Source organism: Petromyzon marinus, chromosome 56, assembly GCF_048934315.1.
Source record: "Petromyzon marinus isolate PM22_M1 ecotype Great Lakes invasive population chromosome 56, UKy_Petmar_22M1.pri1.0, whole genome shotgun sequence".
NCBI classification, from domain to species: domain Eukaryota; kingdom Metazoa; phylum Chordata; class Hyperoartia; order Petromyzontiformes; family Petromyzontidae; genus Petromyzon; species Petromyzon marinus.
Genome location: NC_133722.1, coordinates 3,355,110 through 3,373,157, shown reverse-complemented (window position 1 = coordinate 3,373,157; position 18,048 = coordinate 3,355,110). Strand labels below are relative to the sequence as shown.

Here is an 18,048-nt window from a genome sequence, read left to right as displayed (position 1 = left end):
TCTCTCTCTCATCATCACGGTGCCCAGGAGATGTTAACTACCTCACCTGGTATGCAGGAGGTCTGTGTATCTCTCTCTCATCATCACGGTGCCCAGGAGATGTTAACTACCTCGCCTGGTATGCAGGAGGTCTGTGTATCTCTCTCTCATCATCACGGTGCCCAGGAGATGTTAACTACCTCGCATGGTCTACAAGAGGTCTGTGTATCTCTCTCCCATCATCACGGTGCCCAGGAGATGTTAACTACCTCGAATGGTCTACAGGGGTCTGTGTATCTCTCTCTCATCATCACGGTGCCTAGGAGACGTTAACTACCTCACCTGGTATGCAGGAGGTCTGTGTATCTCTCTCCCATCATCACGGTGCCTAGGAGATGTTAACTACCTCGCATGGTCTACAGGAGGTCTGTGTATCTCTCTCCCATCATCACGGTGCCCTGGAGATGTTAACTACCTCGCCTGGTCTACAGGAGGTCTGTGTATCTCTCTCTCATCATCACGATGCCCAGGAGATGTTAACTATCTCGCCTGGTCTACAGGAGGTCTGTGTATCTCTCTCCCATCATCACGGTGCCCTGGAGATGTTAACTACCTCGCCTGGTATACAGGAGGTCTGTGTATCTCTCTCTCATCATCACGGTGGCTAGGAGATGTTAACTACCTCGCATGGTCTACAGGAGGTCTGTGTATCTCTCTCCCATCATCACGGTGCCCAGGAGATGTTAACTACCTCACCTGGTATGCAGGAGGTCTGTGTATCTCTCTCCCATCATCACGGTGCCCAGGTTATGTTAACTACCTCGCCTGGTCTACAGGAGGTCTGTGTATCTCTCTCTCATCATCACGGTGCCCAGGAGATGTTAACTACCTCGCCTGGTATGCAGGAGGTCTGTGTATCTCTCTCCCATCATCACGGTGCCCAGGAGATGTTAACTACCTCGCCTGGTATGCAGGAGGTCTGTGTATCTCTCTCCCATCATCACGGTGCCTAGGAGATGTTAACTACCTCGCATGGTCTACAGGAGGTCTCTGTATCTCTCTCTCTCATCATCACGATGCCCAGGAGATGTTAACTACCTCGCCTGGTATACAGGAGGTCTGTGTATCTCTCTCTCATCATCACGATGCCCAGGAGATGTTAACTACCTCGCCTGGTCTACAGGAGGTCTGTGTATATCTCTCCCATCATCACGGTGCCCAGGAGATGTTAACTACCTCGCATGGTCTACAGGAGGTCTGTGTATCTCTCTCCCATCATCACGGTGCCCAGGAGATGTTAACTACCTCGAATGGTCTACAGGAGGTCTGTGTATCTCTCTCTCATCATCACGGTGCCTAGGAGATGTTAACTACCTCACCTGGTATGCAGGAGGTCTGTGTATCTCTCTCCCATCATCACGGTGCCTAGGAGATGTTAACTACCTCGCATGGTCTACAGGAGGTCTGTGTATCTCTCTCTCATCATCACGATGCCCAGGAGATGTTAACTACCTCGCCTGGTATACAGGAGGTCTGTGTATCTCTCTCCCATCATCACGGTGCCCGGGAGATGTTAACTACCTCGCATGGTCTACAGGAGGTCTGTGTATCTCTCTCCCATCATCACGGTGCCCAGGAGATGTTAACTACCTCGAATGGTCTACAGGAGGTCTGTGTATCTCTCTCCCATCATCACGATGCCCAGGAGATGTTAACTACCTCGCATGGTCTACAGGAGGTCTGTGTATCTCTCTCTCATCATCACGATGCCCAGGAGATGTTAACTACCTCGCCTGGTATACAGGAGGTCTGTGTATCTCTCTCCCATCATCACGGTGCCCAGGAGATGTTAACTACCTCGCATGGTCTACAGGAGGTCTGTGTATCTCTCTCCCATCATCACGGTGCCCAGGAGATGTTAACTACCTCGAATGGTTTACAGGAGGTCTGTGTATCTCTCTCTCATCATCACGGTGCCTAGGAGATGTTAACTACCTCGCCTGGTATGCAGGAGGTCTGTGTATCTCTCTCCCATCATCACGGTGCCTAGGAGATGTTAACTACCTCGCATGGTCTACAGGAGGTCTGTGTATCTCTCTCTCATCATCACGATGCCCAGGAGATGTTAACTACCTCGCCTGGTATACAGGAGGTCTGTGTATCTCTCTCCCATCATCACGGTGCCCAGGAGATGTTAACTACCTCGCATGGTCTACAGGAGGTCTGTGTATCTCTCTCCCATCATCACGGTGCCCAGGAGATGTTAACTACCTCGACTGGTCTACAGGAGGTCTGTGTATCTCTCTCTCATCATCACGATGCCCAGGAGATGTTAACTACCTCGCATGGTATACAGGAGGTCTGTGCATCTCTCTCCCATCATCACGGTGCCCAGGAAATGTTAACTACCTCGCCTGGTCTACAGGAGGTCTGTGTATCTCTCTCTCATCATCACGGTGGCTAGGAGATGTTAACTACCTCACCTGGTATACAGGAGGGCGTGGGTTCGATCCCGACCCTGACGCCTGCTGCTGTATATTTGGAGTTTGCGTCTCTCTCTCTCTCATCATCATCACGGTGCACAGGAGATGTTAACTACCTCGCCTGGTCTACAGGAGGGCGTGGGTTCGATCCCGACCCTGACGCCTGCTGCTGCTGTATATTTGGAGTTTGCGTGTCTCTCAATCTCCCCGGTTTTCCCCTCCACATGTGGAATCAACGTCTCTCTCTACTCCCCTCCTACTCTCCCTCCACTCTCCCCCCACGTTTCATCTGCCTTCATTTACTCTCTCCGCTTAACCCCCCTGTTGGGATTCTTCTCCGAGTCCTCCGTTTTTCCCCTCCACATTCATAATCAACGTCACGAGTTCATAACAGTTGGCTGCGGCTTATAAATTGCCACCTGATGACGATGTTGATGATAATGATGTTGATGACGATGTTGACGATGTTGATGACGATGTTGATGATGATGTTGATGACGATGTTGATGATGATGTTGATGACGATGATGACGATGACGATGTTGATGACGATGATGTTGACGATGATGATGATGTTGATGACGATATTGATGACGATATTGATGACGATGTTGATGACGATGTTGATGATGACGATGATGTTGATGATGACGATGTTGATGACGATGTTGATGACGATGTTGATGATGACGATGATGATGATCTCACTTCGTTGAGCGATGATTTGTGATTGACAGGTCGCTTCTGAAAAAGAGCTGCGTAGCAGCTCAGTGGGGTCTGGTAAAATTTGATTAAATTTACTTAAAAAAAGAATATATAGTTTAATAGTTTAGTTTGTCGCGAACGAGAGTTGCACGCGCGCATTTATTTACTTATTTTACATTCGCCCCAATTTAACCAATCGCCTGGCGGTGCTGAGCAGTGGTTTGCAAACATTGTTAACAATAAAGTCAACACGTTCCGTGTCAACAACAACACTCACCACGTGTGTGTGTGTGTGTGGCCCGTGAAGTAAACACCTGTATCGTAGCGGAATGTACGTGCTATGAAGAAGGGCCATTGCACGGAACGTCGGCCTATTATACAGTGAGGGAAAAAAAGTATTTGATCCCCTGCTGATTTTGTACGTTTGCCCACTGACAAAGAAATGATCAGTCTATAATTTTAATGGTAGGTTTATTTGAACAGTGAGAGACGGAATAACAACAACAAAATCCAGAAAAATGCATGTAAAAAATGTTATAAATTGATTTGCATTTTAATGAGGGAAATAATTATTTGACCCCTCTGAAAAACATGACTTGGTACTTGGTGGCAAAACCCTTGTTGGCAATCACAGAAGTCAGACGTTTCTTGTAGTTGACCACCAGGTTTGCACACATCTCAGGAGGGATTTTGTCCCACTCCTCTCTGCAGATCTTCTCCAAGTCATTAAGGTTTCGAGGCTGACGTTTGACAACTCGAACCTTCAGCTCCCTCCACAGATTTTCTTTGGGATTAAGGTCTGGAGACTGGCTAGGCCACTCCAGGACCTTAATGTGCTTCTTCTTGAGCCACTCCTTTTGTTGACTTGGCCGTGTGTTTTTGGTCATTGTCATGCTGGAATACCCATCCACGACCCATTTTCAATGCCCTGGCTGAGGGAAAGAGGTTCTCACCCAAGATTTGACGGTACATGGCCCCGTCCATCGTCCCTTTGATGCGGTGAAGTTGTCCTGTCCCCTTAGCAGAAAAAACACCCCCAAAGCATAATGTTTCCACCTCCATGCTTGACGGTGGGGATGGTGTTCTTGGGGTCATAGGCAGCATTCCTCCTCCTCCAAACACGGCGAGTTGAGTTGATGCCAAAGAGCTCCATTTTGGTCTCATCTGACCACAACACATTCACCCAGTTGTCCTCTGAATCATTCAGATGTTCATTGGCAAACTTCAGACGGGCATGTATATGTGCTTTCTTGAGCAGGGGGACCTTGCGGGCGCTGCAGGATTTCAGTCCTTCACGGCATAGTGTGTTACCAATTGTTTTCTTGGTGACTATGGTCCAAGCTGCCTTGAGATCATTGACAAGATCCTCCCGTGTAGTTCTGGGCTGATTCCTCACCGTTCTCATGATCATTGCAACTCCACGAGGTGAGATCTTGCATGGAGCCCCAGGCCGAGGGAGATTGGCAGTTCTTTTGTGTTTCTTCCATTTGCGAATAATCGCACCAACTGTTGTCACCTTCTCGCCAAGCTGCTTGGCAATGGTCTTGTAGCCCATTCCTGCCTTGTGTAGGTATATAATCTTGTCCCTGACATCCTTGGAGAGCTCTTTGGTCTTGGCCATGGTGGAGAGTTTGAAATCTGATTGATTGATTGCTTCTGTGGACAGGTGTCTTTTATACAAGTAACAAGCTGATATTAGTAGCACTCCCTTTAAGAGTGTGCTCCTAATCTCAGCTCGTTACCTGTATAAAAGACACCTGGGAGCCAGAAATCGTTCTGATTGAGAGGGGGTCAAATACTTATTTCCCTCATTAAAATGCAAATCAATTTATAAAAAAAAATTACATGCGTTTTTCTGGATTTTTTTGTTATTCTGTCTCTCACTGTTCAAATAAACCTACCATTAAAATTATAGAACGATCATTTCTTTGTCAGTGGGCAAACGTACAAAATCAGCAGGGGATCACATATTTTTTTCCCTCACTGTATACGTTTTATGTTGAGGCCACACACAGAGTGTTGAGTTGAGTTTGTATTTTATGCTATGCATAAGTAGAGTGGAAATCCTTCTAACAGAAGTTCACTGATGGGGGTAGGCGAGATGGTGAGTGGAGAGATAGTGAGTGGAGAGATGGTGAGTGGAGAGATGGTGAGCGGAGAGATGGTGAGTGGAGAGAGATGGTGAGCGGAGAGAGATGGTGAGTAGAGAGACGGTGAGTAGAGAGATGGTGAGCGGAGAGAGATAGTGAGTGGAGAGAGATGGTGAGTGGAGAGAGATGGTGAGTGGAGAGAGATGGTGAGCGGAGAGAGATGGTGAGTAGAGAGACGGTGAGTAGAGAGATGGTGAGCGGAGAGAGATAGTGAGTGGAGAGAGATGGTGAGTGGAGAGAGATGGTGAGTGGAGAGAGATGGTGAGTGGAGAGAGATGGTGAGTGGAGAGATCGTGAGCGGAGAGAGATGGTGAGTAGAGAGATGGTGAGCGGAGAGAGATGGTGAGCGGAGAGAGATGGTGAGCGGAGAGAGATGGTGAGCGGAGAGAGATGGTGAGCGGAGAGAGATGGCGAGTGGAGAGATCGTGAGCGGGGAGAGATGGTGAGCGGGGAGAGATGGTGAGCGGGGAGAGATGGTGAGCGGGGAGAGATGGTGAGCGGGGAGAGATGATGAGCGGGGAGAGATGGTGAGCGGAGAGAGATGGTGAGCGGAGAGAGATGGTGAGTGGAGAGATGGTGAGTGGAGAGATGGTGAGTGGAGAGAGATGGTGAGTGGAGAGAGAGATGGTGAGTGGAGAGAGATGGTGAGTGGCGAGAGATGGTGAGTGGAGAGATGGTGAGTAGAGAGATGGTGAGTGGAGAGAGATGGTGAGTGGAGAGAGATGGTGAGTGGAGAGAGATGGTGAGTGGAGAGAGATGGTGAGTGGAGAGAGATGGTGAGTAGAGGGATGGTGAGTAGAGAGATGGTGAGTGGAGAGAGATGGTGAGTGGAGAGAGATGGTGAGTGGAGAGAGATGGTGAGTGGAGAGAGATGGTGAGTAGAGAGATGGTGAGTGGAGAGAGATGGTGAGTAGAGGGATGGTGAGTAGAGAGATGGTGAGTGGAGAGAGATGGTTAGTGGAGAGAGATGGTCAGTGGAGAGAGATGGTGAGTGGAGAGATGGTGAGTGGAGAGAGATGGTGAGTGGAGAGAGATGGTGAGTGGAGAGAGATGGTGAGTGGAGAGAGATGGTGAGTAGAGAGATGGTGAGTGGAGAGAGATGGTGAGTAGAGGGATGGTGAGTAGAGAGATGGTGAGTGGAGAGAGATGGTTAGTGGAGAGAGATGGTGAGTAGAGAGATGGTGAGTGGAGAGAGATGGTGAGTAGAGAGAGAGGCAAGGAGAGAGGCCAGGGGAGAGTAGAGGAAGGGAGGTGGGAGAGAGAGAGGAGAGGAGAGGCCGGCAGAGAGAGGTGGGGATGCGGAGAGGGAAGAGAAAGATCGTGAATGAGGCGGATGGAGGTGAGGGCTGTGAGGTAGAAGACAGGAAATGGAGAGATAAGAAGGGAGCCGTGAAAGGAGAGGGAGAGGCACGGGGAGCAGAGAGGAGAGATAAAGATTGAGGCAATGTCTACTACCGTATTAACCCCAGGGTAGCCGCTCAGATCCACACACCGCATTGCCGTATTCACCCCAGCGTAGCCCATCCGATCCCCACACAGCACTACCGTATTCACCCCAGCGTAGCCCCTCCAATCCCCACACCGCATTACCGTATTCACCCCAGCGTAGCCCCTCCAATCCCCACACCGCATTACCGTATTCACCCCAGTGTAGCCCCTCAGATCCCCACACCGCATTACCGTATTCACCCCAGTGTATCTCCTACGTGTAAACTAATATACATTTTTTTACCGTATTCTCCGTATCGCGAGCTACCTTTGTAATGCGCCTCCAGCTGTGACTGCGAGTTCACCGCCACCTTGCAGAGGGCGCAGTACAGCAGTCGCTTGGCCTTCTCTTCCTCGCTCTCCGCCTTGGGGACCCCCGCCGCGGGGCTCCCCAAGGTGGAGACCCCCGCGGGGGGAAGGGGCTCGGCGTGGGGGCTGAACCCCCTCGCGGGGGGGTCGGGTCCCTTTGGGAGGTCGTTAGGGGGGGCGGGTGAGGACGTCGGTGATGGCGTCGATGTTGATGATGTTGTTGTTGGTGGCGGCGGTGGTAGTGGTGGGCTTGCGTTGCTCATGATGCTGCTGATGCTGTTGTTGTTGCAGAGAGGTTGTTGTTGTTGCTGCAGCTGCTGCTGCTGTTGTTGTTCTGGTGGTGGAGAGGGCGAGAGACACGGGGTGCCGCCTATCGGCTCAACGCGTCCGTCAACAAAAACAACAACAGCCCTCCACCCCCCCCCCCCCTCGTCATACACTCTCTGTCTCTCTCTGCTGGGGCCTCCGTGAAGAGGAAGGGCCGTTGGCCGAAACGTCGCCTATCATATAAATATATTTCCTTTTAAGGCCACATATACCCGGCGTTTGTTGTTATTGACACGGAGCGTGTTATTGTTGTTTGTGCACCACCACAAATGCAGCAACAGCATCGTCCAAGGATTGGTTCAAGTGTCCATGACGATGCTCATCAGCAGTACCATCATCATCAGCAGCACCATCATCAGCAGTACCATCATCATCAGCAGTGCCATCATCATCAGCAGTGCCACCATCATCAGCAGTACCATTATCATCAGCAGTACCATTATCATCTGCAGTGCCATCATCATTAGCTGTACCATCATCATCAGTACCATCATCATCAGCTGTACCGTCATCAGTACCATCATCAGTACCATCATTATCAGTACCATCATCATCAGCTGTACCGTCATCAGTACCATCATCAGTACCATCATTATCAGTACCATCATCATCAGCTGTACCGTCATCATCAGCTGTACCATCATCAGCATCAGCTGTACCATCATAATCATCAGTACCATCATCATCAGTACCACCACCATCATTATCAGCTGTATCATCATCAGTACCACCACCATCATCATAAGCAGTACCATCATCATCAGCAGTATAATCATCATCATCAGTACCATCATCATCAGCTGTACCATCATCAGTACCACCACCATCATCATCAGCAGCAGTACCACCACCATCATCAGCAGTACCACCACCACCACCACCATCATCAGCAGCAGCAGTACCATCACCATCATCATCAGCAGTACCACTACCACCATCATCATCAGCAGCAGCAGTACCACCACCACCATCATCATCAGCAGTACCACCACCATCATCAGCAGCAGCAGTACTACCACCACCATCATCATCAGCAGTACCACCACCAACATCATCATCAGCAGTACCATTATCATCTGCAGTGCCATCATCATTAGCTGTACCAACATCATCAGTACCATCATCATCAGCTGTGCCGTCATCATCAGTACCATCATCAGTACCATCATTATCAGTGCCATCATCATCAGCTGTACCGTCATCAGTACCATCATCAGTACCATCATTATCAGTACTATCATCATCAGCTGTACCGTCATCAGTACCATCATCAGTACCATCATTATCAGTACCATCATCATCAGCTGTACCGTCATCATCAGCTGTACCATCATCAGCATCATCAGTACCATCATCAGCTATACCATCATCATCATAATCATCAGTACCACCACCATAATTATCAGCTGCATCATCATCAGTACCACCACCATCATCATAAGCAGTACCATCATCAGCAGCAGTATAATCATCATCATCATCAGTACCATCACCATCATCATCAGCTGTACCATCATCATCAGTACCACCACCATCATCATCAGCAGCAGTACCACCACCACCATCATCATCAGCAGCAGCAGCAGTACCACCACCACCATCATCAGCAGCAGCAGTACCACCACCATCAGCAGCAGTACCACCACCATCATCAGCAGTACCACCACCACCACCATCATCAGCAGCAGCAGTACCATCACCATCATCATCAGCAGTACCACTACCACCATCATCATCAGCAGCAGCAGTACCACCACCATCATCAGCAGCAGTACCACCACCACCATCATCAGCAGCAGCAGTACTACCACCACCATCATCATCAGCAGCAGTACCACCACCAACATCATCATCAGCAGTACCATTATCATCTGCAGTGCCATCATCATTAGCTGTACCAACATCATCAGTACCATCATCATCAGCTGTACCGTCATCATCAGTACCATCATCAGTACCATCATTATCAGTGCCATCATCATCAGCTGTACCGTCATCATCAGCTGTACCATCATCAGCATCAGCTGTACCATCATAATCATCAGTACCATCATCATCAGCTGTACCGTCATCATCAGCTGTACCATCATCAGCATCAGCTGTACCATCATAATCATCAGTACCATCATCATCAGCTGTACCATCATCATCAGTACCACCACCATCATCATAAGCAGTACCATCATCATCAGCAGTATAATCATCATCAGTACCACCACCATCATCAGCAGCAGTACCACCACCACCATCATCAGCAGCAGTACCACCACCACCATCATCAGCAGCAGTACCACTACCACCATCATCATCAGCAGCAGTAACACCACCATCATCAGCAGCAGTACCACCACCACCATCAGCAGCAGTACCACCACCATCATCAGCAGTACCACCACCACCACCACCACCATCATCAGCAGTACCACCACCAACATCATCATCAGCAGTACCACCACCAACATCATCATCAGCAGTACCACCACCAACATCATCAGCAGCAGTACCACCACCACCATCATCAGCAGTACCACCACCATCAGCAGCAGCAGTACCACCACCACCATCATCAGCAGCAGTACCACCACCACCATCATCAGCCGCAGCAGTACCACCACCACCATCATCAGCCGCAGCAGTACCACCACCACCATCAGCAGCAGTACCACCACCACCATCATCAGCACCACCACCATCATCAGCAGCAGCAGCAGTACCACCACCACCATCAGCAGCAGTACCACCACCACCACCATCATCAGCACCACCACCTCCACCATCATCAGCTCCACCATCATCAGCACCACCATCATCAGCACCACCACCATCAGCACCACCACCACCATCATCAGCACCACCATCATCATCATCAGCACCACCACCACCATCATCAGCACCACCATCATCAGCACCACCATCAGCACCATCATCAGCACCACCACCACCATCAGCACCACCACCACCATCAGCACCACCACCACCACCATCAGCACCACCACCACCATCAGCACCACCACCATCACCACCACCACCACCATCACCACCACCACCATCATCACCACCACCACCATCACCACCATCACCACCACCACCATCATCACCACCACCACCATCACCACCATCACCACCACCACCATCATCACCACCATCACCACCACCACCATCATGTCACGGTGGATGTCTCCACGCCCCCACCTTCAGCCGCGCCCTCCGGAGCCTCCTGGGGCGCCCCCTGACGAGTCGCCCCTCCCCCCGGGCTGTCGGCGACCTTCTTCACCTTGCCCGACTCCATCTTCACCTTGCCCGACTCCATCTTCACCTTGCCCGACTCCATCTTCACCTTGCCCGACTCCATCTTCACCTTGCCCGACTCCATGGCCCGCAACCTCCTGCCGTGTTTGGTGCCCTGGAAGTGGGCGTCCGCCTGGTTCTGTGTGCGGAGACACGGGGGGGACGGGGAGACACGGGGAGACAGGGAGACACGGGGAGACAGGGAGACACGGGGAGACAGGGAGACACGGGGAGACAGAGAGACACGGGGGAGACAGAGAGACACGGGGGAGACAGAGAGACACGGGGGAGACAGAGAGACACGGGGGAGACAGAGAGACACGGGGAGACAGAGAGACACGGGGAGACAGGGAGACACGGGGAGACAGGGAGACACGGGGAGACAGAGAGACACGGGGGAGACAGAGAGACACGGGGGAGACAGAGAGACACGGGGAGACAGAGAGACACGGGGAGACAGAGAGACACGGGGAGACAGAGAGACACGGGGGGGACGGGGAAAGAGACGGGGGGAGACACGGGGGGACAGAGAGACACGGGGAGACAGGGAGACACGGGGAGACAGGGAGACACGGGGGAGACAGGGAGACACGGGGGGGACGGGGGACACAGACGGCGGGAGACAGAGAGACACGGGGGGGACGGGGAAAGAGACGGGGGGAGACACGGGGGGACAGAGAGACACGGGGAGACAGGGAGACACGGGGGGACAGAGAGACACGGGGGAGACAGGGAGACACGGGGGGGACGGGGGACACAGACGGCGGGAGACAGAGAGACACGGGGGGGACGGGGGACACAGACGGCGGGAGACACGGGGGGGACGGGGAGACACGGGGAGACAGAGAGACACGGGGAGACAGAGAGACACGGGGAGACAGAGAGACACGGGGAGACACGGGAGAGGAGGGAACACAGACAGGGGAGACACGGGGAGACAGAGAGACACGGGGGGGGACGGGGAACACAGACAGGGGGAGACACGGGGAGACAGAGAGACACGGGGAGACAGAGAGGCACGGGGAGACACGGGGGGACACAGACGGGGAGAGACACGGGGAGAGACACGGGGGGGGGACACGTGGGGGACACGTAGAGACACACAAAGACGCGGTGAGACACGGGAGAGGAGGGAACACAGACAGGGAGAGACACGGGGAGACAGAGAGACACGGGGGGGGGGGGGGGACGGGGGACACAGACGGGGGGAGACACGGGGAGAGACACGGGGGGGGGGGGGGACACGTGGGGGACACGTAGAGACACACAAAGACGCGGTGAGACACGGGGGGGGACACAGACACGGCGAGACAATATCTCCGCGTGCACGCGCGCGGACCCAGAGAGTCGCCCGCTCGGCCCCATCTCTCTGCGGTACAGATTGGTGTGGGTAGGGGACAATGTGGGTGACCGCACCGCTTCAAAGGAAGAGGAGGCCAAGTACCCTCTGCAGGGCCCTCTCGAGGAGGCCAGAGGCTCCCACAGGGCTAGGGCAGCCCCACTGGAACGCACGGACAAAGATCCCCCGTGTAGCCTTCACAAGGCTGTTGGGTCAAGTGCCGTTAGCCGGGCACGTGACGGCGGGAGGTGGCCGACACCACGCCCGGCCGCCTTTGTCTCCCCAGTGGCGATGTTTACTACAAACCGCACCAGGTACTCATTTGCGGCTGAGTCTATCTGGGGGGGGGGGGGGGGGTCAGCACCGGTTCAGATTAATCGTCACCGGCATTGTTGGCCGTGAGCGGGAATCGAACTCGGGTCCGCCGGGTTCGTAGCGCAGCAGCAGCGCTAACTGCTGCACCACCGCTCCACCCCCGCCCCCGACACACACAGAGGAACAGACCCCGCTATTCATGCACATTCCACGGCGCATGGCGATGCTGATGGGGCGCTGAGATGGCGAGGGGGTTTCACGTCAAGGCTCTCCGGGGTTCAGAATTAATGACGGCGATGATGACAGAGAGAGAGACGGTGAGAGGCATTGAGGGTGTGGGTACCCCCCTAGAGAGGGGTACCCCCCTAGAGAGGGGTACCCACACCCCTTACCCCCCCCCCCGCCCCCTATGCCCTTATCCGCTAGTAGCAGCCCCATTGTGTAACCCCCTAACAATAGCCCCGAGCACCGCAGTAGGGTTACACTATTGGATAGCTGCGGGTCGGGCAGACTTTGGATATCGCGACTCGGATATCGCGACTCGGATATCGCGACTCGGATATCGCGACTAGAATATCGCGACTCGGATATTGCGACTCGGATATCGCGACTCGGATATCGCGACTCGGATATCGCGACTCGGATATCGCGACTCGGATATCGCGACGCGGATATCGCGACTCGGATATCGCGACTCGGATATCGCGACTCGGATATCGCGACTCGGATATCGCGACTAGAATATCGCGACTCGGATATCGCGACTCGGATATCGCGACTCGGATATCGCGACTCGGATATCGCGACTCGGATATCGCGACTCGGATATCGCGACTCGGATATCGCGACGCGGATATCGCGACTCGGATATCGCGACTCGGATATCGCGACTCGGATATCGCGACTAGAATATCGCGACTCGGATATCGCGACTCGGATATCGCGACTCGGATATCGCGACTCGGGTATCGCGACTCGGATATCGCGACTCGGATATCTCGACTAGAATATCGCGACTCGGATATCGCGACTCGGATATCGCGACTAGAATATCGCGACTCGGATATCGCGACTCGGATATCGCGACTCGGATATCGCGACTCGGATATCGCGACTCGGATATCGCGACTCAGATATCGCGACTCGGATATCGCGACTCGGATATCGCGACTCGGATATCGCGACTCGGATATCGCGACTCGGATATCGCGACTCGGATATCGCGACTAGAATATCGCGACTCGGATATCGCGACTCGGATATCGCGACTCGGATATCGCGACTCGGATATCGCGACTCGGATATCGCGACTCGGATATCGCGACTCGGATATCGCGACTAGGATATCGCGACTCGGATATCGCGACTCGGATATCGCGACTCGGATATCGCGACTCGGATATCGTGAGTATCCTCCGCGTGTCGTGGATATTTACCAAAATAAAAAAAAAACGTCTCATCGCAGGTAACAATCTCGCGGCGGCGCTGGCCCCTCGCTTCGTCGACGTTCCTATGGCCGGGGCCAGGTACGGCGCGGGCCGGCCGCGTCCGACTCCCCCGGTGAATGGAGGTCATTGTTGCTCGCCAAATTGAGGCGCTGAGTCAGCGAAAAAATATATAAAATTGCCGTAAGTAATGAGATGGGGCGAGGGGCGGGGGAGGGGGAGGGGCGGGTGGGGGGGCGGGTGGGGGGGATCTGAAAGATTCCTCGGAAGGAGACGAGTGGGGGGGGGGGGGGAGCCGCTGATAATCGCCCCCCCCAATTCACCTCTGCTACTGTAGTGGGGTGGTGGTGGTGGGTCATAATGGCCATGTCGGATTCGTAAACTAAGCAGCGCTCAGAGCCTGAGTTGAACAGGACCCGGGTTCTCGCGAGGAATGGAGCTCACAGGCAGAGCGAGGAGGAGGAGGGGTGGGGGTACGTAAGTGGATGTGGTGTGCCGCATGGGGACACGTGGGGACACGTGGGGACACGTGGGGACACGTGTTTGACCCCAGTCGCAAGACAGATTCTGTCAAAAAGAGCTTCACACCTCATCGGATTGCTCCGCTACAAAGACAGATTCTGATTATGAGATGCCGGCTGAACTAAAACACACACACACACACCCTTGATTTGGTTTCTTTGTGAGGATATTATTAATCATAAGGCAGATTTATATATTTATTTCGAGACAGTATTGTGCAAAATAAACGTATGTTAAAGGCGCAGCCCCTGCTCGCGGCCACTGCTGGCAGAAGAAGTGTCATCTACCTTCACTCGATGGAGAGGCGTCACAGCCGTGGAGGGCATTGTGGCCTCCTCCTTCGTGCCGCGGTGCCTAGGAGATGTTAACTACCTCGCCCGGTCTACAGGAGGTCGTGGGTTCCATCCCGACCCTGACGCCTGCTGCTGTATATTTGGAGTCTGCGTGTCTGTCTCTCATCATCATCACGGTGGCTAGGAGATGTTAACTACCTCGACTGGTCTACAGGAGGTCGTGGGTTCCATCCCGACCCTGACGCCTGCTGTTGCTGCATATTTGGAGTTTGCGGTGTGTCTCTCTCCCATCATCATCATCACGGTGGCTAGGAGATGTTAACTACCTCGCTCGGTCTACAGGAGGTCGTGGGTTCCATCCCGACCCTGACGCCTGCTGCTGTATATTTGGAGTTTGCGTGTCTCTCTCTCATCATCATCACGGTAGCTAGGAGATGATAACTACCTCGCCTGGTATACAGGATGTCGTGGGTTCGATCCCGACCCTGACGCCTGCTGTTGCTGTATATTTGGAGTTTGCGGTGTGTCTCTCTCCCATCATCATCATCATCATCACGGTGGCCAGGAGATGTTAACTCCCTCGCCTGGTATACAGGAGGTCGTGGGTTCCATCCCGACCCTGACGCCTGCTGCTGTATATTTGGAGTTTGCGTGTCTCTCTCTCATCATCATCACGGTAGCTAGGAGATGATAACTACCTCGCCTGGTATACAGGATGTCGTGGGTTCAAACCTGACCCTGATGCCTGCTGCTGTATATTTGGAGTCTGTGTCTCTCTCTCTCTACATGGCTGCGTAGATTTTTCTCCGTGTCCTCCGGTTTTCCCCTCTACACACTTGACGAATTTAGAGTATTTGTATGCTGCTATGCACTTCCACGTGGTGATAATGATGATGATGAGCCGCCACTGCGTTGAGCTGCTATCAATTGTGGCCAGGTGGCTTCTGAAAAAGATCGACACAGCAGCTCAGTGGGGCCTTGCCTGGTACAATAAAAAATAGTTTAGTCCTCCTGAAGCAGACAGTTGGGGCCAGTTACTGTTTGTGCCAGGCCATGTGCACCTTGAGGCCACGTGAAGTGTCGAACGCCCGCTGGCAGAAGGTCACGGGGCAGACCCAGGTGCCACGGGTCGACTGACTGAGATGACTGGCTGATGCACCAACTATGCCCCCTACTGTGGCAATCTGCTGTGCTTTAGCCACCCGGCGCTCCGCTCATTGTTGTGAGCGTCGCTCCTCCGCCCTCGTTGTTGTTGGAGGGCGACTACCTCCAACTGCCCAGTAGCGTCCTTCACGAGCCTCCTCCACAGAGGCCGATCTTGACACCGCTGGTACCAGTAATCGGCAAGTCCACTCAGCTCCACGTCCTCCTGTACCGCATCACTCCATCTCTTCTCTAGCCCGTGCCGCGCCCGTTTAGCCCCCTCGATCCGGCCGAACAAAAGCTGTTTCGGCATGCGGTGGCTGGGCATGCGGGCTACATGACCCAGCCATCGCAGCCTTGCCTGCCGGAGAAGCTCACCGATGGGACCCTGCCCAGATCTTTCAAGGATTTGTGAGCTCCTCACACAATCCAGTCTGGTTAAACCCAGGATGGATCGTAGGCAGGCCAGCCTAAATGTTTCTAACCGGCGAAGATGCTCCATTAGGGGGGTCCACGTTTCGCAAGCGTAGAGAAAGGCCGAGAAGACCTGAAGCTTAGTGCGGAGCGACAGACCAGGTAGCTTCCACACAGCGTTACGCAACCGATGAAAAGATATTGCCGCTCGACTGATTCGGAGTGAGACCTCTGCTGTTAAACTGGAGCCAGTCATAAGCACACTGCCCAGGTATGGGAAACTCTCCACTCTCTCCACAACTGCCCCATCACCGATTGGGAGTTGTGGGGGTGGAGTGTCCAATGGTACAAAATACCCAGGCAGGTGCTTAGTTTTGGTGGGGCTGATGGTAAGGCCCCACCTCTTAGTGGCATGCTCCAGTCTCAGCAGCAGCGTCTCCAACTCCTCCTCTGACTGAGCAGCTATTACCAAATCATCAGCATACATAACGTGGTTGAGCAATAGGGAGCCATCCCTTGACCGCACCCGGGCATCGATTAGCCTCCCATTATATCTGTACCATATGGAGATTCCCCCGGTACAGCTATTGAAGGCTTCACGAACTACGTGGTCAAAATAGATGTTAAATAATGTTGGAGCCAGAGGACATCCCTGTCGCACCCCAAGGTGTACAGGGAATGGCTCTGACTCCCGGCCACGTAGTTTTACCCGGGCCCGCTCACCATCATGAAGGTCCTTAATGATCGTGAGCAGAGGGTCAGGTACTCCAAAAGCACGAAGAACGACCCAGAGCCCAGGCCTACTGATGGTACCATAGGCCTTGACCAGGTCAATAAAGCAGAGATGTAGGTCTTGTTGGAATTCCCTACACCTCTGCTGTAGCAGACGGACAGAAAATATGGCATCTGTGCAGGACCGCCCTTTCCTGAAACCGCATTGGGGCTCCGCAAGCCTCTCCTCAGCGTGCCTGGCAAGGCGATGCTGAATAATCCTTGCCAGGACCTTTCCCGGCACACTGAGGAGTGAGATGCCCCTGTAGTTGTTACAGTCTGTGCGGTCCCCCTTCTTAAAAAGGGGGACCACCAGGGCATCCTTCACACACATGTACACACACACACAGTGTACACACACACACAGACACACACACATTGTACACACACGTGTACACAGACACACACAGTGTACACAGACACACACACAGTGTACACACACACACAGTGTACACACACACGTGTACACAGACACACACACAGTGTACACACAGACACACACACACGTGTACACAGACACACACACAGTGTACACACACACAGTGTACACACACACAGACACACACGTGTACACAGACACACACACAGTGTACACACACACGTGTACACAGACACACACAGTGTACACACACACGTGTACACAGTGTACACACACGTGTACACACACACAGACACACACACGTGTACACACACACAGTGTACACTCACACACACACAGTGTACACAGACATACAGACAGTGTACACACACAGTGTACACACACACACAGTGTACACAGACACACACACAGTGTATACACACACAGACACACACACCACAGTGTACACACACAGACACACACACAGTGTACACAGACACACAGTGTACACAGATACACACAGTGTACACACACACACACAGACACACACACACGTGTACACAGACACACACAGTGTACACACACACACACCTGTACACAGACACACACACACACACGTGTACACAGACACACACACAGTGTACACACACAGACACACACAGTGTACACACACACACGTGTACACAGACACACACACACGTGTACACAGACACACACAC

General features: G+C 53.0%; 1 protein-coding gene across 2 annotated transcripts in view; it reads right to left on the bottom strand.

Annotated features, from left to right (window-relative positions):
• LOC116954691 (zinc finger protein 385D-like) overlaps positions 1-18,048 on the bottom strand; it is a 180,799-nt gene that overhangs the window by 8,026 nt on the left and 154,725 nt on the right. For both annotated transcript variants that reach the window (XM_032975389.2, XM_076052464.1), the window contains 2 exons: positions 10,634-10,868; positions 7,074-7,448 (listed from right to left, as the gene is read on the bottom strand). In XM_032975389.2, the coding sequence (XP_032831280.2) occupies positions 7,074-7,448; positions 10,634-10,868 (610 nt within the window). The remainder of the gene's footprint in view (positions 1-7,073; positions 7,449-10,633; positions 10,869-18,048) is intronic.